The following is a 23,729-nucleotide window of genomic DNA, read 5'->3' on the forward strand; positions in this document are numbered from 1 at the left end:
TATTCAAACAGCCCTGCCCAGTGCCCAAGCAGATCACACAGCAGTTCAATTCTGGAGAAAATGGGTTTGTTGTTTGAAAGGTGTTGGCTGTGTTATTCTTTGCCACATTCTGGCTGGGAAAATCAAAACTTATACACCTGCATCAGCTTTTATTACTGTTGTAAATCAAAACAGAACTCAACAAGCCGGAGCGTGCGGCTCCATTGATTTCAGATGAGCTATCCCCAGCCAGCACCTCCTCTGCACCTCATATCTCACTTTATTTTGAATTATTCCATTCGAGCTATTGGTGCTTTGATGGCTGGGGACACATGGGGCAGGGATGCTATAGCTCAGCACTGAGGAGTGAGGAAGTACAGCTGGGACAATGCGTGTGCAGGAAATGTGACCCAGTATTTCTTAGACTTGTAATTAACAAATTGCTTTTGTTATTTCCCTGCTCTCAGGTCTCAGAGGTACCTTCCCCAGAGCCATCTCAGGTAGCTGTACACCATGTCACTGCTGTCATGGCCAGGACCAGCCAGGGGACAGATGCCCTCAGAGTCCTGCACAGAGACAGCTCTGTGCCACGTTGCCCTGTGGAGCGCTGGAGGTGACAGCCAAGAGCCACCTTCACCTGGTAGGATCCAACTGCTCAGCATGAGCTTTGTGTCCTTCCTGCTGTGTCCAAGGTGGTGTCCCACTGCCAGGTACCCTGACAGAGCCATGTCCCCATTCCTGGCTCTGAGCTCATTTTCTGTGTGTTTTGGCTGAATCACTTGGCCTGGATGTGCTTTCCAGGTCTGCAGCGTGTGCCCCTTTGTCCCTCTCTCCTTTAGCCCTGGCTTTCTCTGCCTTGGTCTTAGTCCTGCCAAGCTGCCTTTCTCCAACGTGCTGGCTTTGTGCCCTCCAATCCTCCCTGTTGGCTTTGTGTCCTCAGACCTGAGCTTGTTTGACTCCAGTGACTGCAGACAGATTTTGCCTTCCCAGCTCCCAGGTGAGTGGTGTCCCAGGTGGCACAGCCAGGTGAGCAGGGGATGAGGGAGAGGGAATGGAGGGAAAGGATGAGAAAGGGAAAAGGGAGGGAGTAAAAAAAGGATGAGTGGAGAGAAAAAAAAAGGGGGAGTCAAGGAAAAAGGTGAAAGAGGAGGGGAGGGATGGGAAAAGGAGGGACAAAAGGGAGCAGAGAGGGGGGGATGAAAGGAAGGAAGAGGAGATGGAGAGAAGAAAGGAGGGATGGAGGAAAGGTGGTTGGAAGGAAGGAGGGTGAATGGAGAATGGGGGGGAGGGGGGGGAAGACGGAGGGATGGCTGGAGGAAAAGGAGGAGGAAGGAGGGGGGAGGGAAGGGGCACGGGGGAGGGCGGTGGGTTGGCCCCGCCGGCGCCATGTGATGCCCGCTCCTCCCGGGCTCTCCCGGCGCAGCGCGGAGGGAACATCCCGGGGCCGGAGATCAACGACGCGGGGCCGGTGAGTGTGGGAGCATCGGGGACCTTCCTGTGCCCATATGGATGAGCGGAGGACACGCGGTCCTGGAAGGGGCTTCGTGGGGTTTTCGTGGGGAATTGCATGGAAAAGCCACAAAGTTTAATGCATGAGAGGAAGGAGGAGGGGTCTGGGAAGTGCCTTGTGGGTGCGGAACAGCGGGTTTGAGGGGGGTATGTTCGTTCATGGTCCGTAACCCCGTTAGAATCAGATCCGCCGTGGTGGCCGACACCGGGGGCACCGCCCTGGGCTCAGCCGTATTCGGTCCCGGCTGCGTGCGGGCATCGGGGGTGGGTGCGGGGCCCCTGACCCCCTGCTGGGGTACCGGGCTGTGGGTGGGCACAGGAGACCCGGCTGGGTTCGGCACACAGGACACCCCGATCCAAGCTGCCCAACCCGGGGCTGTTCTGCTACAGCAGATCAGAGCTCTGGGGCGCATTGAGCATCCTCACGTTTTACCCGTCGCTTCTGAACGTCCATCTCTGTGTATTTTTTCGCAGGGAATATAAAATGCACTGTAAGTCTGGGGCTGCCAATGCTTCTGGTGGTGTTAAGCCCTCGGAGGGGCAGCTATGTGAGAAAATCTGACCTGCTTGTTAAGTGGAGTAAAGTAGAGAGGGGAAAAAACGCTGGATCGTGTGTTGCCATATGAACAAAGCTCACGGGGACGTGGAGCCTGTCTTTGCTTCTCCACACGCTCCTTATTCATATCCTACAAAAGGAGGTGGAACGTGAAATGTGGGATTTCAGCCATCCCGGCAGTGAGCTGAGAGTTCTGACATGCAGTTTGGCTGGTGATTAATTGCTTGGCATTGTGGGGAACTTAATCAGCCCCTGATGTGTGGCAGTGTTCAGGGTGCACAAAGCAATGGTGATGTCTGGAGAGCAGGTCTGACCTGTACCATCACTGTCCCCATTGCTGTCCCCCATGTCCCCCCAAATCTCTGTGTGCAGAGGGCTCTGGTCAGGGGGAGGGAAGGGGAAGGTGCAGGCAAACCTTTGGTGAGGACAGCAAAAGCAGCATAAATTCAGTAGGAATGTTAAAAAAGAGGATTTTAGCTGAATTTCATGTGATAGCAGCAGGTGCCGGTGGCGTGACTGCAGCAGGGAGCTTTGCAGGAGGAGCATCCCCACATCTCCATCTCAGCTGCCCTTTGGGTTCACTGTAGGGCACTGCTTCAATCATTGTAAGCCATAGAAGTGCCCAGTGGCCCCATTGCTGCTGCCTCACCTTGGTCAACGTGCAGCAGCTCCACGTGGCATCCAAGGCACAGGGGGAAGGCTTCTGTGCTTGTTTCCCCAGCTCCTTCTTGTGTTAGTGTAGCTACTGAATATATTCATCGAGGCGAATGAATCCCCATCTGGCTGCGTCTGTCCCACCGCATTTGCAGCTTCAGCTTCTGTTATGCAGAGGGAAGGGAATAGAAGATAAGAAAGGGAAATAATGCACGAGCCCACAGAGGCTTTCATGCTATCAGGGAGCTGTGATCTGTGCAAGTGTACAGCTCTGGCAGGTGCCAGGAGCATCTTTGTAAGGCAGCTGGGAAGATGTAAAGCCCTGGTTTTGGGGTGGTGTGTATAAAATGACTGTGTGATGCAGTCTAGACCCAAAATTTACCTGAGAGCCTCAATCTTGCTGAAATTAAGGGGGATCTGTGTTTTAGGTGTGCTCTAGGAATGCGATAATCAAAATGACAGCGATCTGTATTACTGTGCAGACACAAACTTCTGACATTTGCAGTAAAATATTTACTGGGAATATGGGATTTGTCGAAGAGCCACTCTAATGCATTGCCAGGCTCAGAAAATAAGCTGTTACGGGTGAGAGAAGTCCGTCTGGTCCCTTTGGAAGATGGGGCTTGCTTCTTTTCCTGTATTATAAAGGAATTGTCTCTGTTCATCAGTAGAAAACCTCACTGGAGAGGTGCTTATAGCCACACTGAGGAGCATTATTGGAACACTACAACAGATGGCAGCCACTGACCCAGGACAACTTGCAGATCATCGTTTTCATACTCAGTCCCCAGGACAAAGTCATTCAATGAGTGCCATGTCCCATTTGCTGCCACAACACCCAGCCCAAGCACATCCCTGCTTGCTTCTTTGCCATCCCCAGCTCAGCCCATGGCAGTTTGGGGATGGTGGCTCTTGGGGGTGCTCAGAGCTGCCCTGATCTCTCTCTTGGCTGTGCTGGGATACACTGGAAGCTGCAGATGGTGAAAAACAACACAGCAAACCTGACCTAGAAAGCTGAGTGATTTGGGAAGTTGTGCTAAATCATCCTTATGCTGGAGCTGCTGCTGGGAAGCAGTGTGTTTCTCCTCAAGCACAAGGGAGAGGTGGGCAGCAGGCAGGCAATAGATCAGCACCAAACTGCTCCTTTCTCTGCAACTGAGGGAAAGGGAGAACAGCTGAAGGGGAAAATGATATCTCTGTGTCATTGTCATCTGTGTCAACTGCTTTGCAATGCTGTCTGCAAAGCACCTTACAGGCAAAATGGGGCAGAAGACACCTGATCATTACAGACGTTGAGGAGAGGTGCTGCTTATTACGTACTTCAATGTCACGTAACCTCACTATTGAACGCAATGAGCTACACAAAGCAAAGACCTTCCCTGAGTGAAGATGGAGCCAAACTTGGAATCATGGAAAAGGCCTCTAAGATCACGAAGTGTACCTGACAACCCATCCCCACCGTGCCCCTCTCTCTGACATGCAGAAAATCCCAATGGGAGCCATGCAGCCACAGCACTGTGGAGGGAAGCAGTACAGGAGCTCCTCCTGATCCACAGGTACTGGGGTCACCTTTCCCAGCACAGGGGGAGAAAGGGCTTTAATTAGCTCCTGGTGCTATTTTTTCCTCCCAACACTTCCTAATTTAGCTCACACTGCCATGCATTGCCACTGCAGGGAGAAGAAGGAAATGGGGGTAATGGCCCCAGTCAGCAGCAGTTGGGACTGGAGACATTGAAAAGCTCTCAAATGCAAGGAGGAGGTTTCTTCTCCTTTTTTGATGCTCAATACCATTGCAGGACTTTGCGCTGTATTACATGGCACATGGAAATGAGCAAGAATCAAGTGCAGAAGATTCAGTATTTCATTAGACAAACCTCCCATCTGTTGGGTGTGGGGTGAGCAGCTGGCCAAGCCAGCTCCATGTGCAGGACACCACATTGCCATCACTCATCTGTGCTGCTGCCAGGCCAGGGGCAGCTGAGGGAAGCACAAAGCTGAAGGCAGAAGAGGGTCACTGGATCACCAGGTTGCTCATTTATTTAGGATATGAATTGCAACCTGTGATTTGCAGCAGGATCAGAGTTGCAGTGTGGTTACAAGATCTGTCTGCCGTCCCCACATCCCCTGGTCCCCACCCTGTTCCCCCTCAGGTGGGTTGCAATGGGGTACAGAGCTGAGACTGAGCCCTTTCCTGTTGCCTCAGACCTCCTCTGAGACACCCAATAACCAAAGCAGTAACTGGGATCATCCTCCAGCAATTCCCCTTCAGAACCTGAGCTGCTACACTCTGAAACTTTCTATCAGCTAGGGTTAAACAAGGTAAGAGTTGTAAAGTGCCAAGGAGAGAGATGTGTGTGCTGCTGCTGATAGTGAGGAAATGTTCAGCATGAGGGTTTGGGGGTATGGCTGCACACAGACAGGCTGTTCTGGGCCGGGGTGGGGGACCACTGGGTCGATGGTTTTATTTGTTGGAAGTTGTTGGCATCATCCGAAGCCATTAGTGGGACTGAGCTGGCACAGATCCACAGCAGCACAGCAAAAACAGCCCTGTTGGGAAAGGATCTGGTCAGAGGGCTGGGGATGGAGGTAAATCTTGGCTGCTACTCCTTTGACCCTGGGATATCATTTTGTCTCATTGCCTTTGGTTCTCAAGCTGAAGGTGGGCTCGGTTGCGCCCACCCTTGCAAACATGGTCCACACAAGAAGGATGGGTAAAGGACAAATCCTAAGTGACCCCATCATAATGTGTGTTGGTGGTGACCAAGACAGTGTAGCAGTCGTATATTTTTAATTCTAATTATTCTTCAGGTGTCCTTTATATCTGCCAACAAGCAAAAAATTGGTAGGACTGTTATTGGCCTGGCTTAAACGAGGTTTAAATAACTCATTAACAGCCTTCTGTTTTTTAATGCAATCCAAACAACTCTCTTGAGAGGCCGTGAGCCCAGTGTGCTCGATGCGGTCGATGCTCGCATTTCCATCCTGCAGTGACGGCCATCACTGTGCTGGCAGTGCTGTTAGTGGCCATGGGAAGCTTTCAGGTCTGGTATCGATCCTTCTGAAGTTTATGGCTGCTGGATGGAGCGGTTACTGGCACTGGTTCACACTGCCATGAGCTGCTTTGTTTCTTACTATCGGGCTAACCCTCCTCCACATCCAAAAGATTTATTTCTGTACTTAATTTTTCCAATATGTAATTTCTTTCTCAGAAACAGAGCCGACACATTTCTTTGTGACAGTAATGCAGCTCTGTACAGCTGTCTTATGTATTTCTCTTTCCCTCTAATACCTCCTCACGGGATCCAAACTGCAGCCTGGCTCCATCCCTGCAGCCATCCCTGAGCATCAGCTGGGGACACGTGCCCTGTGAGCTCAGTGGGAACTGCTATGCTGCTTTGCCACCACTTCCCTACTGCATTAGGGTTGCAAAAGACCAAGCCAGGCTCTCTGGGATTCACCCTTAGGGAGTAGCATGGTGTAGGGCTGCCCGAAGGACAGCAACCACCTGCACTGGGCTGTCTGTGGTTTGCATTGAGTGAACCCCTCTCCTCAGCCCATTTGTTCTTGCCCTGTGCTGCTCCCTGAGCAGCAGGTCATGCTGCTTGAAGGCCCTGTATTTTTAGCTATAGCCCAATTTCTTCATCGCAGCTCGGCGTGTGCTGCCTTTCAGCTCAGCTCCATCATAGGTCATGCTCTTCTTGTGCTGCTTCCTGATGTTCTTTGTACATGCAAGACACATTAGCACCCCATAAAGCTCTGGAGTGCTTTCCCAACTTCATCAGCTCTGTGAGGGTCCATCAGCAGCAAGGTTGTCTTCATGGCTGCTGAGATATGGGGGGTGCAGATAGATAAAATCCTTAAAAATAGACCTCTAGCAAAGGTGGAAAGCTTGCAGGAGCATGAGCTGGAGCGTTTGCTCGGGCTGTCTGTAAGTGACAGCTCTCCCCTTCCCGTAGGTCGGTACCTTCTGGGAAATGGCTCAGTGTGAATGTAGGAAGAGCCAAATCTTGATATCGTATGGGAGAGGGCTGTCAGAGCTGCTGCAGCTCTTGAGGGTGCAAATACATCTGCTTCCTACCAACATGTACTTGTCTGCTTTCTCCCCGGGGGTATGCAGTAATAAAAGCCTCCCTCCTTCCTTCTCAAGACTCTGGGAGCAGCACTTCAGCCCTGTTTCCCTGTCTTCCAGCTCTGTTCACACACTGGTACCTGTGGCTTTTTACCCTAGAAGAGGAAAGTTGGCAGTGTGGTGAGAACGTATTGGTGACCTGGAATGCACAGGGGTGTGTTTTAGTCAGGCAGTATCTTTGCTGATCCATTAACATAGTGCCTTCAAGCCTCAGCAGCTCCTTTGCTGAGGCTCCATGGCTCACTGTCACTTGCGGGAACATTTGGGTACTGAGATTTGGCTAAATCAGGGTGGGAAGCACAGGCTGTGGCTAAGAAGCCAAGGTAAAGCTTTTGTCACTTCTGTTCCCTACAGAAGCAACACGGTGGGCGCCGGCAGCCGCAGCCCCTCTGCCCACACGTCCCCCCATGCTTTTGGGGATGAGCGCCTGCAGCAGGAAGGCGCTGACCCTGCTCAGCAGTGTGTTCGCTGTCTGTGGCCTTGGCCTTCTGGGCATCTCCGTCAGCACTGACTACTGGCTCTACCTGGAGGAAGGCATCGTCCAGCCCCAGAACCAGTCGGCTGAAATCAAGCTGTCCCTGCACGCAGGGCTCTGGAGGGTCTGCTTCCTGGCAGGTATGGCCTCCTCCCCATCATGTCCCCTTCCCGTTGTGCTATTTTGCTTCCAAAGTCAGGCACAGCACCCAGTAAGCATCACAATAAGGTGGATAAATCTGTCCTGTATATAGATCTGCAGGGTTTGCTGTGGTGCTTAACTACAGCCCCTCTGCCTATCGTGGTATCTCGGCAGCCATCCAAACTCTCTGTTTTGTCCCTGCGAAATTGGGATTCAGCTCAGCTGAAACATTCCTTCACCTCATGCTGCTTTTGGCAAAGTGACGTGGGTCAGACAAAGCAGAGGGAATGGGAGTTGGATGCACTGATCCAGAACTGTGAGGAGGGAAGGGCTCCAATGGGTCCTCTTGGGTGACCCCAAACAAGTTCACCCCAAGCTTACACATGGAAGCGCTGTGACAGTGAGGATTTTAGCACCATTCTGTTTGGTGTGCCCACACACACACATGGGATGGGCTCAGCTGATGTTTTCCTGAGCAAATGCTGGCACCTGGGGGCCATGTCCTGCTGTCACTCCTTCAGCAGTGATACCTGAAAGCTGGGCAGCTGTTCTCACAGGGCAATAGTAGCAACCAGTGGATTTCTTCAGCAACAGGATGGAAGCAGCACTAAGAACCGTGGCTGTTTTCTTCCATAAAATGAAATGCATTTGAAAGTCACTTCATCCCTTGCAGAAACCAAATAGATGGGCCTGCTGCTGACCTCGCTCTGTCTTTCTTTGCTGCAGGTGAGGAGCGTGGCCGGTGCTTCACTATAGAATACGTCATGCCCATGAACATCCAGCTGACGTCTGAATCCACAGTCAATGTCCTGAGTAAGTGACTTAGTGGGGACTTTGCATCCTGCAAGGCACCAAAGGGCCCTTAGAAACTGCCCTTTGAGCCCTTGCTGTACAAGCTCCTGGTTCTCTGAGAGTGCTCCCAAGCAGGGATGTGTCCACATTTTCTATGTGAAAAAATGCAGGTTCCAATGTCTGGGGCTTTTTTTATGTAACACTTCACATGAAAACTGCCAGAAAGGCAAATTCTAACAGGGGTTTCACTCAACTCATTAGCAAAGACACATTGGAGAGAGGAAGCTGTGCCAGGGGCTCATGCAGCATGGGCAGGACATGGGGTGCTGATCTGTCCCTGCTTTCCTCTGCTCCTGTCCCACTAGAGATGATCCGCTCTGCCACCCCCTTCCCTCTGGTCAGCCTCTTCTTCATGTTCATCGGCTTCATCCTGAGCAACATCGGCCACGTGCGGCCGCACAGGACCATCCTCGCCTTCGTGTCAGGGATATTCTTCATCCTGTCAGGTGAGTTCTGCTGGGCGAGGTTTTCCCTTGGTAGTCCTCCTTTCCCGGTTATTTCAAGCACAATTTCACAGTTCTGGAGTTTCACCTGCCACTCTGCTCCTAAAGGCTGGTGCTGCTTCACCAGCTTCATCTCCAACATATTTCTCACTCTCTTCCTCCTTGGTCTCCCAGGTCTGTCCCTGGTGGTGGGGCTGGTCCTCTACATATCCAGCATTAACGACGAGATGCTCAATAGGACCAAGGACTCGGAGACATTCTTCAATTACAAATACGGCTGGTCATTCGCATTCTCTGCAATCTCATTCCTTCTCACAGAGGTACTGGCAGCTCTGAGACATCCCTGTAATGAGAAACAAGAGAAAAAGAGGGCTGTAAGGGCAGTTAATTGTGATTTGATGTGGAGCATGCATGTGGAGGAGTGGGAGATGGGTTTGGGGCTGCTGTGTTCACCACAGGTCAGGGAAGTGCTTGTAAGCCATCAGCAGGGCAAAGAAAGCCGTTCATCTTTCTTCTCCCCCCTGCAGAGCGCTGGGGTGATGTCTGTGTACCTGTTCATGAAGCGATACACCGCTGAGGACATTTACCGACCTCACCCCGGCTTCTACCGTCCCCGTCTGAGCAACTGCTCTGACTACTCGGGGCAATTCCTGCACCCAGATGCATGGGCACGGGGCCGCAGCCCGTCAGACATCTCCAGCGAGGCATCTCTGCAGATGAACAGCAGCTACCCGGCTCTGCTCAAGTGCCCCGACTACGACCAGATGTCCTCATCCCCGTGCTGAGTGTCACTGCCACCCACCTCACGGTCCCAGTGGCTGGTGGTCGCCATCCTCACTCCGCTCATCGTTTTTAGGCCTCTGTTTCAGGGCAATTGTCTGTTTATAGGAGCAAAAATATAACCACAGGGTTTGGTTATATAACCGATAATGTAACTTAGGGAATTGGAATAATTTTTCTTTCTCCGTTGTTGGGTTTGTTTTGTTTTATTTATTTATATTTCTCTACCTAACTGAAATCTGTCCAAAGCCCTCTTATTTCAGCTCTTCGTGCTGAGCTTACAGCAGTTCTGCCTGAGGAGGAAAGCCAAGGCTTGACTCAAGAGCAGAAAAAGGATATAGAGTAGAACTAGGGAAAAACAATGATTCTTTCTTTCTGGTTTAGGTAGGCTACAGAAGTTCATGAATTTGGCTCTCAGTAACTGTAGATTCACTGGCCCGAGTGCCAGAAAGTGTAAAGGATTTGTGTAGATTTCCAAGAAATAGTCCTCGTTAGAAAAATAAGAAATTTGTCTTGATTGGATATTTGCTGGTCAATACCTCTCGTTGCTGGATATCACTTCTAACCAGGCTGCAATGGGAAATAGCCATCTTCCTCGACTATACCTCAGCAGGCTCAGATACCAGCAGGTTGGCACTTCTCTGTGGCCAATGTCACCTCCCCATCCTGAAGGCACTGCAGCCACAGGTGCTCAGGCATTGCCTTCCCTCTATCATCCCAGTGATGGGATCTGAAGAGCAGCTGGGAGGATTGCATTGCAGTGGAAGACTGAAACCTTCCTATGGGAAATGCTAGGCACAGAATTTAGGGAAATCATGTCCATCTGGGCAAGGCCCTACCTAAAATGACATTATTTCAGTGTAAGGCAAGACCCCAACTGGTGTGAAGTGGCGTCATTGAAACTAATGGCACCCATCCGCCATAGGAAAGTAGGTGATCTTTGTTTTAATAGGGCAGAAAAATGGAATTTTAGCTGCTTTTTATGTACGTGTATGAGACTTCTTTTGAGGTTTTATATTTTAAGTTGTCATATGATGCACTTTGGTCCTAGGAGAACGACTGCTGCCAGACTGAGAGCATCCATCAGAACAAGCATGCCATACCAGATGTGGGCTCATTGCCTTTCCAAAGGAGCTTCCTCAAACTTCAGTTCTGGTCTTTTTATTTGGAACCTTTCTGGACATTTCTGTTGTGCAAAACAAAACCCTCCAAGGACTCTTGGTATATTTGAGCTTGTTTCATCTTACTGTAATTAAAACAAATAGAATATATGTATATTTGACCTCATTTGTAGCATATTGGATGTAGCAGAAATGCTGAGTCATGGCTTGAAGCAGTGATGGAGCACCTGGTGGAGGGCAGAACCAACCTATGGGAGCTCAGGTACATGCAATAAATTTGAGTGGCCAGAGTCTCCAGACCTCATTTAAGGTCTGGCAGCGGAGGCAGGGGTATCTCACTAGAGATCTCTGCATACCTGAGGCGTTCCAGAGGTAAGAAGCTTTTTCCATTTGTTTCTGTGCCTATAGCTGCTGTGTTTGAGCAAATTCTCACTTGCTGCAGCCTGGAACATTGTTGCTCTGTAATGGAAGTTGTAATGCTTTATCATTACTTATAAGCTATTCCGAAGATGGGTGCAAGTCTTGAGCAACCCCTGCTATTTGCATTGATGCTGTCACTCATCCTGGGAACCTCACTATAAGTGTACCTCAGAATAATGTCCTTGAGGCCCATCCATACAGGGAAACTTGGCTTAACTCAGCCAATGGATCCCAAAGAATGTTCTAGAATGCCTTGTGACAGCTCATCAAGTAGGAAGGATGGTCTCAATCTATTTTATGGGTTGGATGTTGTTTGATGGTGGCTCAAAGGCTGTTTGTTGCCTTTGTGTTTTTCCTCTTGATGGATCCCTTATGTTCTCAGCTCTTCTTACAAAGGGGAGCTTCAGAACTACAAAGATGCCAAATTCCATTTCCACTCCAAGGTGTACAGACTGTCCTCTCTGCACTGGGATCTGCTCAGTGTGGTTAATCCTGCCCAGCATCCTGGGACATCCCCATTCAGCAATGATACTTTCCTTTGTAGTGATTGAATACAGAATTATTCATTTTAAAGTATCTGCCTATACTAACAGAAGACGTGCAAGAACCTGGGGCTTTCCTCAAGGCTCCAGAGGGTTTAGCAGAGTCTGGGAGCAAATTAGAATTGTAATTAATGTAATTCACTGGAGAGATTGTCATCATAGAGCACCAGTTGTGAACCTGGGAGTTCACATGTTTACCCAGTGAGCATGAGTCCTCCATAAGCACAGGACTGTACCACAGGCCTTGCTCCTTCAATAGTGCCACTGGCTTTGGTTTCTCTCCCTCTCCCATTCCAGCTTCTGCCCCAGCCTCGTGCTGCCCTGTGTCTCTCTCAGATGGCAATCAATGAAAAGCAAAATATAGGGATGAGCTAACAATAGGCTAAAGGTTTAACACTTACAGGACTGGAGTCCTTAAAGTCACCACTTCTGCTGTCACGCTCTGACAGGATAAGCATGAGAAGCCAGGATCAATGAGGTTCTGCTGGGACATGCTCTGCTTCATCTGCTGTTGGCATGGGGAGAGCAAATCCTCCCACCTTAGCTGTAGCCCTTCTGCCCACTTAAGCCAATGCTCCAGGGGCTGTACAGGTGGGTTTCAGCCCAGCTGAGCAGGATGAAGAGTGAATGAAGGCACTGTATGCAGGTTGGTGGTTCCCAGTGTGGAGTGCTCTGCATGTGAGCCCTTGTTCTGCTTTATAAATGCTCTTTGTTATGGTTCTGTGTTCGTTTTCCCAAATGGGGAGTTGGGTCATTCAAGGTCCTAGAAGAAATGGAATACTCTTGTTCCTCCCTGCTGCTTGTTAGCAGCTCAGTGCAGGAGTGCATGGGTGGGAGTGCTGTGAGCGGGCAGGGCAGACACCAGGGTTGCTTCACTAATGAGAGGTAGCTGAGATTTTTTTTCCTTTTTCTTTCTTCATTTCTTTCATTACCTGATATAAAACAAAAGCGGTACTTCCCTCCCTTCTCTCAGGGCTTCCTGCTGTACTTCTCTGTATTCCCCCATGCTGCTCAGGTTCAGGTTGTTCTGCTATCTCCCCTTCTCAAGGACCACGTGAGCTCTGTAACTTTTCACTCTGCAGCCTGTGCTCCCCCACACGCAGTATTGCTGTGACCCAGCGGGTGCCCCCCATGCCCTGCCATGCTCAAAGTGCTTTGCCATCCTCCCCTTTGTGCACCATGGGGTTTCTATCTGTTGCTATTGTGTGGATACCAAATTGCATCCTGTTCCCATGGATACAACCTATAGGAAGGGAAGAGCTGCTGCTTCGTTTTATCTCTGTGTAAGGTTTTATATAGCTGAGAATTTTTTTAGGCCACGGGGACCTCAGTGGCAGCGGTTACAACAGGCGGGCAATGGCTGCAGCTTCCACTCTGGGCACCTGTAACTGCAAAGCAGGATGCAGCAGCTTTGAAGGAAAGGAGAGGTGACTCTGGATGGCAGAGTGCTGCCCTTTGCTGGTCCTTCCCTGGGGCTGTAGGTGGGCAGCAGCCCTGCGGGTCATGCTGTGATTTGGAGGTGTTAGAATTATTCCTGTTTGCAGAGTGTTCATAGCAGTATTTCACAATGATCAGCCTCGTTCAGCTGTGCTGCCATCCTCAGTCCTGATGTCCGTGTCTGAGGAATACACTGGTTCTGTGGGAATGTTTCCCAGCCCTGAGCACTCTGTACCACAGGCTCTGTCTGACATTTTTATTCAACCCTTCATAGAGATCCCTAAACCTCCATTCCCAGTGAGAGAACTATTCATGCTCAAATTGTGATTAATATGCCTTCAAAACACACAGTGCCAGCATCCAAGGTTATTCCCCAGCAAGCCATTGCTTTTGACATCAATTCCCAATAAATCTTCTGGCTGCGATGAGCTGCAGCTGCTTTTAATCTTTAATGCTAGAGCAGAGTGAATCCATTTCTCTGTGAGAACCATGTGTGAAGGTGCAGAGGAGGAGCTGAGTGACTCTGCTCCCTTCAGCCTTGCAGCTGCTCTGGCTCAGGGTAGCAGAGCAGCCTTGTTCCAGCCAGGCCTGCTTGCTTTCTGTTCTAATTTTTCCTTTTGGAATGAAGTCAGTATTGCCCTAACTCCATCAAGCACCTGTAAATCTGCATGCAGATGGATCCCAGAGACCCAGTACTCTGTTGCTAACCTGCAAAGTGTGTGGGTGCCTGTTGGCACCTCCTGGATTCCTACACACACATCCTGGCCAAAATCAGGCATGAGCACAGTGTTTGCTGGTTGGTGGGCTGCTGTGGGAGGGACTGGGAGGCATATGGGGGTGAGGAGATGGAAACAGCCATACACTTCTTATTTAGCTGTAGTAATAACATCTTTAATGGGGTGTGCACTCATGTAAATACAGCTCCAAGGTCCTCACATCTGCCTGGCACTGTGACATGTGCCATTTCCCCACTGCAGCTTTGTGGGGGAAATCTGCGGAGAAAGCAGAAAGATGTTATTTAATTAACAAGAGATAATTATATGCCAGGATGTCACTCAGCTGAGCTGGGAGGTTTCACCTGTGTAGGGCAATAGGACATTTCCAGGGCTGGGGATGCTGACAGGAGCAGCTGTGCCTGACATCTCAGTGTGTTGCCATGTCAGCACAGGGTGTCAGTGTGTTCCTGCTGTGTGGCCGTGGTGTGCAAGTCAGCTCTGATTGCTTCCTGTAATGTGGGGACTGTGTTCAGCCCGTTCAGGACATGCCACAGTTGCCTCAGTGCAGGAGATGTGTGGGTTTGTGCATTGATGGCTGTGGCCAAATTGGGGACTGGTAACATTCCCCTCCCCCAGGAGGCACTCAGAGACCTTAACATAGTAGAGCTTTAAACCTGCCTTGCTTTAGTTCCAGGCAAGTCCAAACACCTGAGTGAGAGCTTCTGTTTGCCCTTAGAAAGCAAATTGTCTGCTCTGTTTTCACAGAATGACAGGAGTGAGCATCCCCAGTTCCTGCAGTGCTCAGTGAGTTTCAGACCAACCTGCGTTTGCCCAGGACATTAGTTTATCTATTATTTATTATCAATAACCTGGGTAAACAGAGGAGGTCTTCCTAGCAGTGTGGAACGTGTACATAGAGCTCCTACCCTGTCACGTTCTTTATTTCCATATTGGAGATATGCTGTCAAAACTGCTCTACTAATCTGACAGTTAAGGGCTCCATCACAGCAATGCAGCAGCCTGCAGTCACCTCAATGGGAGCAGGATCATTTGTAGAGAAAAGCATCCTGGTGGCTGTGAGTTTCCTATTGATCTGCCTGAGAATGGTTGAAATAAATGCAGGGAAAATGTAAGCCTACCTTTATTTTATCCTTCTAGAAAGAAGTAGGTCACAGCCCCAACTGAAGATGTGTTTTATTCATGTAAATACATTTTCACAATTAAAAATGCAGCAGGATCTCAGTGCCTCCAGCAGGGACGATACTGGGGCCACCTCAGGGCGAAGCCTCACAGCCAGCTGGACACATCCCTCAGCCCTTGGGCCATGGATATGGGGCACACAGTGCCCTACAAGGCATGTCTTGGGATTTTTAGGGTGACTCCTCCCAGGGTCTAAATGCTGTTCAGGGACCCGCAGGCTGGGAAAATAAAAGCTCTGTAGAAACAGATCTCCCAGCCTGACCTGTTTGTCTGAAGGCATATGGGTGATGCAGACCTCTGTGTTTCCCCAGTTAGGCTGAGAAACCTACAGATGGAGCAGCCGGTCGCGGAGCTCCATCTCCTGCGCGTACAGCGCAACTGCAGCGCTCGAAGCCCCCCCCGGCCAGGTGCCCTCTCGGTCCCGAAGCGATGCTTTGACTACGAGAACTAGAAGGAAACAGAGAGAGGAGGCACTCAGGAGATCTGGCCCCGCTGGTGGAGGGTAGGTGCAAGATAAAGTACTTTTAAAAATAAGCAAAGGTTTGGGGTGGTTTCATAGATATGTATAATATATGATAATGTATAGGTGTGTATAATGTTAGAGAGAGGTACTAACATAACCCAGTGAGCACAAGAGACATTGCTGCTGTAGTGATGTATGTGCTGAGCAGTGAACTTGAGTGAGAGTGAAGTGACCCAGTGGCAATAAGTGTTGCTCTGGGACCAAGCAGTGATCAAGGAGAGGCAAAGCAACACCAACACTGTCCTGGCACTGTGTGCTTTTGTCCTCAGATACCTTGAAGGTTTGGAGAGAGTGATGGGCTGTGTAACATTACGCACACAGAGCGTCTCAGGAAGTAAGGCTACAAAAATATAGTAATGAGGTGAAAGTTATTTGAATTCTTAGCAGCCAGGGAAAATGCTGTGACTGGGAAGTGAATGTGAAAGGTCCTCAGGGCAGAATGAAGTGCCTTTGGAGTGCTGCTTCAGTAGTGCTGTGACGGAAGAGCAGTGCCTTTGAGATGAATGAGCCAAACAAGAGTGTGGGCTTGGAAAAGAGAAGTGATTGTAGAGCTGGGGGTTGGATAAGGAGCGTGGAGGAGTGAGCAGAGCATGGAGTCATGGGCTGGAGGTGGCAGGTGAGGGGAACTGGAAACTTTCTGCCAGCTGAGGGGGATATCTTGGCCTTCTCTTAGTCTATAGCTCCAAGATGTGAGCTTTTGTATGCAGTGGAGCAGTCTTTATTCTGGTGAAAGGAACATATCAATAAACACCTCTTTGGTGTGATTCCTGGCAGCTGAGCTTTGATTTGTACGGCCTCTGAACCTTCCTCAGAGGTAAAGCTGCACAGAGCACGTAGATTTCTGTTGATCAGAATTGAAAGCTTTGGTGTGGACAGAGTTGACCCTTTAGTAAATATTGCCCTACTGAAAGCTGCCAGCATTGGCCAGGCTGCAGCACTGAGCAGGTGGGGGTGGGCTGCCCCTGCTTGCATGACTGTGCTGAGACCAAGAATCCCTACAAGTTTTTCTGTTATTATTTTGAGAAGAAAACAAGTGAGAACGTTGTTGTTATTGAAAGAGCCTATCTCAGGGAGCTGAAGGCCTCTTCAATATCTGCTTGTATTATTAAAGGGAATGAATCACTAAATGCATCCTGAGATGCAATCGCAGGTACTGAGATAAATCGATCCCTCAGGAAGAGAGGCAGCAGTGGAGGGGCTGCTTTGCATTGTGAGCACTGTGAGGTGTGCAGGCTGCAGGAGGGCACTCAATCCCTCAGCACCAAGCACCCACAGCACAGGAGCACTGTGTTCTCTTTGTAACGGTGCTATAAGGAAAAACCCAAGCATCAGCTCTCGGCAGCAAGATGTATTAGCATGACAGATGGCCTGCCGACAAAGAGAAGCTAGCTCGGGCTTTGAGAATTGTGCTGACTGCGCCTTAGAAAGGAACTGTTCCAATTAGCATCTGCACTGAGCAATTGAGAGCCATTTGGAGCACCAACCCAATTTGCTGCCATTGTCAAGCAGTCATTGTTCGTGGTTATTTCTCTCAATTACCCGTTCAGTCTCAAGCTTTGGGATGCAGGATAGGCCTCTCGGGACTGTGTCCATCCCTGGGCCGTGCGGTGCCAGGCTGACTCCAGCCTGATAAAGCAAGTCCATTGTACTGCAAGACCAGCCCGTGCTGCGTCCATAAGGAAATTCTTCTCCCTGTCAGACACACTTGGGAGGTGCCTGGGCACCCCTGTATGTCTGTGCCCCATCTATCCGTTATCACAGCAGTACAGGTGCTCAGCTCCACGATCCTCCCCAGGGAGATGCGCTCTCCTCGCTGCAGCGCTGCCTGCGGGCACCAAGGGATCGGAAATGCTCTTGCATGGATGCTATATCCTCTCAGTTACAGAAGGTGGCAGACGAGTTTGCTCTGAGTGCCTGGCAGCAGCGGCTGTGCTCTCACATAGGAGTTTCATTGTGATAGAACTATTCAGGTTGGAAAAGACCTCTAAGGTCACCAAGCCCAACTCTACCCCAGCCCCACCAGTGCCCACTGATAGCGGTGGAGGTTTTTGACCAAAGCCCTCCAACATTTAACACGACTGTTTTTGTCCCCATTGTCAATGTAAGTAACAAGGCTTCCCTCCCACCTTAGAAGAACCGTTATCACTCCTCCAAGCTTAGAAGTGGAAGCTAAAATTCCAGCCCCGAATCTTCATGGAAGTGATGGGTTGTGCATCATGGTTGAACAAGTAGGGGAGCAGCTTCAGCTCAGCCCCCTGCTCGTATCCAGCATACAGAGAACAGCTTCAGTTGGGGGTTGTTTTCAGTGGTGGTTTGTGGGTACTGGCAAATGAGCTCCGTTGCATTAATGTTCTTTTGAAGACTCAAAAGTGTTACACAACAAAAAGAAGCACCAATTCACACCACTTATTTAATAGACTTTCTAATGTATACCTAAACCTGGATGGCAGAGTTTTCTCCTCAAGCTGTCTAGGTTTGACTTTGAGAGTGGCTTCAAAGCCATTTTTCTTTTCATATGCTTGTCTGGCGTGTCTAACTGAGCATGATTACTTTTCCTAAATGAATAGATAATTTTGCCTTATAAATAAGTAGAACACCAGGATTTTTTCGTTGACACTATGGGGCTGAATCTCAGGATGGCTTCATACAGTGTGTGTTCATTATTTAATGAAACTTGCCTTTTTCTTTCTACCTGAGTTTGTTTCAGAGTAATATATTTTTTGCCATAGTGTGTTCAAACATATCTGAAATATTAATGAGACAGGAAATGTCCCATTTCAGTTGAAGTTTGCCATGATATCCACGTAATCCTTCACACGTCTGTCTTTTAGTAAAGATGGGAGCTGGGGTTGGCCTGAGTGTATTGGGTGGGATGCCCCAACCCGCATGTTATCTGTTGTTGCTGGTGGTGACTGAATGCATTCGGTATAATGGGATGAAGTTACCTTTGGAGATTGTGCCTGAGGGGTCAAGATGGGAAAAGCTGGAGCATAGAACAACCCACAGAGCTCGGCATCACTAGCAGGGTTGGCTGATCACTACAGGGGTCAACTCAGAAATGAGGGCCTGCACCTGAAGGGAGGCTGAGCAGAGCTACACCTCCTGCTTTCATTAGCAAAGGTCTTGCCCTATCTGTGCCACAGCCTTCCAGGAGCCCCACTACTCTCACAGCTGCCTTCCAGGAAACCCAGCCTCCCTGTGAGGGAGCAGGCTTTGCTGACATGAGGAGCTCAGCAGCTCCAGTGTGTATCTGAGAGTTCTGCATCACCTACAAACCCACTTTCTCAGATCTCTGACTTGTGTCAGGACTGTCGGGCTGTCTGGTGCTTGGCTGTGTTTAGACCTTGTGGTGAGAGAGCCATGTCTGGGTGCACTGCTGGGTATGGGGAGAAAAACTACATGCTTCCCCACTAGGGACAGTTCCCTCAGACAACAGTGAGACGACGTTTCTTACTTGTACTTGATTTTCTTTCCCTATTTGTCACTGCTGGCTGAGTTTTATGGCAATCATTGCCATCCTGTTTGTGCTGCAGATGCAGGGCATGGGCACCACGGCAGAATTACTGAAGGACCAAGCTGGTACATTACAGGATAAATGCTTGGTTCCAAAGCTGTCATCTCTTAAACTGCCATTTAGGAGGGCCCAAATAGACCCAAAATACCTTATACACAGACGTTTCTTGCTTTTGTGTAAGAAAATAAAGTTTCGTGTTTCTGCTGGTGGCTGTGGGTCTTATTTTGGTCTCCTTTGCACTGCTGTCAGCTGGAAGTAACCCCTCTGAAGCCAGCATATAGAATGAAGAGCTTTGCCACGTTTACATATTCCACTCCTTACAGCATCATTTGTCCTAGTTTTCAAGCACTGAAAGCCTTCGTTGGAATTTCATTACGGAGCACAAGTTTTGTCAGTCTGTTCTGCTGGTTTTGCCTGAGGTTGCTGAACATAATCCATTTTTTTTTTTTCTGAATCCTTTGTACTGATAAGTATATTTGCCTGCCCCATTGGAGAGGGAAAAAGCAGCATATGATAAAAGTCATTTGGGTGTCACAGTCCTGGAAAAAAAATAATAAAACAGGTTGTTCTTGTAGGGAAAAGGCCTTTCTGTACCAGGAAGACTGTCTCTAGTGTCACTTTGGGATGCAAATAAGGGCAATCCAAGGATAATTTGGAGGATCTCAGAGTTCTGGCCCAGTGGGATGGCAGTCAGCGCTGATAATTGATTTCAGCTCATCTCTGGGATGAACACCTCCTGTGCAATACAGCTCCACTGGGATCACTGCTCCCTGCTTGGCCAGAGCAAAGCCTCTGTCATTGGCCATGAGGTTGGGTGCGGAAGTCCAAACTATATCCTGGAGCTGCACTAACAGTGCCATTGCAATGTTTTCGGTCCATTGCCTCAATACTTCTGCAGTTTGGAGGCTTTAATGAGATTCTTTCTAAACAAAATTAATTCCGTCACTAAATAATGCATTTGGCCTCCAACCTGACTCATGCTAATTACTCACGTGCCAAATGAGCTTTAAATCTTGTTTGGAAACATGATAGATTTTGCCTTATTAAAAGCACCTAATGTGAGCTGTTCTTTTCTTTTAAAACTGCAATTGGTCTCCAGTGAAACCAAAGAGATAACACAATAATTTTTCACTAAACTAATTATCAGAGCGGAAGATGTTAATGTGTTTGGCCAACTGCATCTCACGTCTCCTTGGTTAACGTGCAGTGCAGCTGTGGCTGTTCAGCATAAGGTTGCATCTCCAAAAGCAGAGTCTATGCAGCAGCTTGCCCCTTGCTCACTGTTCTGCAGCCATGTGGACACCCTTGAGCTGCATTGCCTCTGCCTGCCCTTGCAGAGATTTAATTTACTGGATTCCTAACAGCAGAATTCAGATACCTTCCAGGATTCTTACTTGAGGAGGTCCCAGTTACCCAAACAAAACTTAATTGGCATCAATTGCATTAGGATGCACTGAGGTACCTAAAGTCAGTGACTGCTTCTGAAATAGTCACAGAATATCTCTTCATACTTTTAAATGTACCTCTGTGTATAAATATTTGTGATGTGGAGCATTGGTGCTGTGTGCTGAAGCCAGTGGAGGACAAGGAATGATTTCTTGCTTCAATTAACTGCAGTACGCAGGATGAGTGGGCTTTGAAAAGCAACAAAACAAATCAAGGATGTGCAGAAGTGCTGCCCCTAAAGTGCCAAGAGCCCTGGGTGCTGGGAGAGACGTCCCCTTGGAAGTGGAAAGAGATGAAGACTGAAAGAAGGAACGTGAAACTTCACCTCGAGCAACTGCAGTGAATGCTTTCCAAGCTCCCTTCGTAGCAGCCTTAAACACAGAACTGCAGCTCCAGTAAGGACTGGGATTTGCTGTCTGACTGCTATTACTCTCCAAAACAAATAAACAAAACACAATTATCTTTGAATGTTGCTCAAGCTAATGCATAGAACTGGCGCTGGGGAGTAGAGGACAGGGGTCTACAGTCATTAATTGGTAATGGCCTCGGTGTATTTGTCGGCAGGGATCTGCTTGGAGAGAGCTGAGCAAGAAGAAAGCAAGCCGCAGAAAAACAAACTCATAGCAAGCCTTGTCACTTGTATTTATTTAACAGCCTGTCACAAGCAGCAAACGTGGATCAAAGGTAGCAAACAGAAGGAAGGAGCAGTTTCAGTCCAAGGCATCCGCTCCGCCTTGCATCAGGGCTCACTCCCGGCTCAGGGTATGTTCTGCCACATCGTGTTACATCAGGCGCAGGGTGAGATGACGGAGCCTAATGCAGAGTGAGTGTTGGGGACAAGGAGTAAAACAACAACCCACTGTTGTCTTATTCATTAGCCTCCATGGGTTGGGGGTTACCCAGGAACATCGATGCTGTTTGAGGGAGGTGGGGATTGCTGGGCTGTGCGTGGTGAGAGCACTGAAAACTGCTGATGGGATTTGAGGTTGTCCTCATCTGCCTCCAGAACAAAGGGAGTTTGCATTTACCTTTTTTGAGCCATTTGGAAAAACCTTTGCAAGAGAACATTTTGCTCTATTTTTTCTTAATTTTTTTATTTTTATTTTTATTTTTAAAAAGCTTTTTCTTCTGATTTTTCTACATTCCCCTCCTCAGTCTCCAAGTTGGGCTGTCCCTTCCCTTTATTCAGCTAGGAATATGCAGGGAGAAGCCCAGTGGTTTTGGGGCCGGTGCTGGGGCCATCTCACTGCTCCCCAGGCTATGGCATCTCCCATCCACCAAAGAACCTGCAGCTGTAATTGACATGTTTTCTGCCAAGCAATCTGAAAATGAAGCTTAAATGGAGAATAAAATGGGAGAAGGTGGTGGGGAAAACGGGATGCAGAGGGAAAAATTCTGGTGGAAAAATGAGCGTTGTTCAGTTGTCAAAGAACAAAATGAACCTGAAATTCGACTGATAGTTTTCATGTTTGCATCAGAAAATCTATGATGGGAGTGAATGAAATTACTGGGTTTGTTAATCTCATTCTCCAGCTGCAGAATGTGTGCCTCTTGGCCATGCTCAGGTACCAGAATTGAGGCCTTTAGTATTAACAGGTATCTGTAAGTTTACCAGCAACTTGCTTTGCAAGCCCACATTGCCTGGCACTGTTCCCTAGGGACAGCTTCCATGTCCTTGGCTGAAGAGACCAAGTGATGCTGGGGAACAAGAGGTGAGCAGGAATGGACTTTTGCCACTATTTGTTCTTGATGCATGTTTGTTCTTTGAGCTTGGGCTGGATGCTCTCATACCCAGACGTTGACGAATTGGAGCTGACCACTGGTTTCAAAAATGTGTCTTGTATTTCCATTAAGTTGATGGCTTTGGATGGGAGTTGCAGAAGTAGTGTAATCCACGTGCTGACAGTGCCCCTGGAGGCTCATGCTGGGGATAATCACATCTTTTTTTATGCTGCTGATAATTAACCATTAAAACAATTTACTAATGGATGTAGTGGCTTCTTTAAATGATGAATTAATATGTTCTAGCGCAGCCATGAGATATGGGTTTGATGCAAATATTCCTGAGCGCAAAGCCAGCCTGCATTAAAGCCTGTTGAGGTCAGAATCTATTAGCAATAATTTCTTGTGGCCTAAATTCTCTTCGTCTATGGGTTAAGTTTTTCCTATGGAAATTATTCTGAGAACTTCTAAAGCAGAGCTGCATCTGCTCTATCATATGGCAGGGTCTGGTCTCATTTGCTAAGTGGAGGAGAGGGGTGCTTATAATAAATGCCAGCCAAAGCTATAGTAATATTACCCGAATATATTAGATGTATTGGATCTCTTGATTAAAAGTGGATGAACTGTGCTCATGTAGATGAAACTGTACTTACTGGCACGAAATGAATGAGCTTCATCAGAGTAATACTATTGAATGGCTCTAACATCTATTAATTGTAGATGGAAAAGAGTTTTACCCATTCTTTATTTTTAAGAGAAAGTCGGTATTTACTCATACAACTGTCACAGAAATGTTGATTAGATGTTTGAAATCTCCCAGATCTTGTCAAATTAGTTTCTGAACTCTTGACATTTCTGTGACAACACTGTTCTAATTCCTCCTGTAGTATTTTCTTAGAAGGTTCTAATAACTAAGTCAACTCTATTTGGCAAAATAAAGACAAGCTGTTATTTCTCTCTGAGATGACAGTTCTCGTGTTCAGAGAAGGAAAGGTTGCTCACTGCTTTACTTTGTGCAGCAGCAAAATTTACAGGCATGGGACTCACAGATCAGAGTTGCTTGCTGTAGGTAAAGGGTTTTTTCCTTGCATCCCTCCATTGCACTTGGATGGAAAGGTCAGGTGTGTCAGAGATGGTTAAGGCTTTGAAGAAGACAGATGCGTGTATGTAGGAAAAACATAAAGGGAACTGGAATAGCTTGAAGGAATAAACAGAATTGGAAAGATCTGGGCTTTATATTTCATTCTGGTACTGAAGTCGTTGTTAGTTCTCTTCCCCCACTGATAAAAAAAAACGTCTTGGGATTCAGTGGAGGAGAAGCAGAAAACTGAAATATTAAAGGGTGTTTTCTGGCTATCTCACCTGCTGCAATTACAGCAGTGTGAATTATTCCAAGCTTTTAAACAACTGACTGAAATCCACTTCATCTTTCCCCCCATGGAGCTGGCTGTCTGTCCTCCTCCAGTCCTGCTTTGGGATGGTGGGAATAAGGGCTGGTGGTGCTACCAAAGTGAGAAAAGCAGTGACTACAGCTGAGAGAGCCCGAAGGCTGTGTGGCGTTTGCAGGTGG

General features: G+C 48.4%; 1 protein-coding gene across 5 annotated transcripts; it reads left to right on the forward strand.

Annotated features, from left to right (window-relative positions):
• Positions 1-906: 906 nt before the first annotated feature.
• Positions 907-10,789, forward strand: CACNG5 (calcium voltage-gated channel auxiliary subunit gamma 5). Of its 5 annotated transcripts, none has more exons than XM_015879531.3 (6): positions 907-1,005; positions 7,182-7,442; positions 8,170-8,256; positions 8,601-8,741; positions 8,913-9,058; positions 9,266-10,789. In XM_015879531.3, exons 2-6 carry the CDS (start codon positions 7,235-7,237, stop codon positions 9,521-9,523), a joined length of 840 nt encoding a protein of 279 aa, XP_015735017.1. In that variant the 5' UTR covers positions 907-1,005; positions 7,182-7,234; the 3' UTR covers positions 9,524-10,789. The 5 variants fall into 5 exon arrangements, with proteins under 5 accessions (XP_015735017.1, XP_085379116.1, XP_015735016.1 ...); XM_085522990.1 differs by lacking the exon at positions 907-1,005 and adding an exon at positions 1,207-1,226; XM_015879530.3 differs by lacking the exon at positions 907-1,005 and adding an exon at positions 1,386-1,447.
• The last annotated feature ends 12,940 nt before the right edge of the window (positions 10,790-23,729 follow it).

Source organism: Coturnix japonica, chromosome 23 (assembly GCF_054131305.1).
Source record: "Coturnix japonica strain WE chromosome 23, WE-NBRP24, whole genome shotgun sequence".
NCBI lineage: Eukaryota > Metazoa > Chordata > Aves > Galliformes > Phasianidae > Coturnix > Coturnix japonica.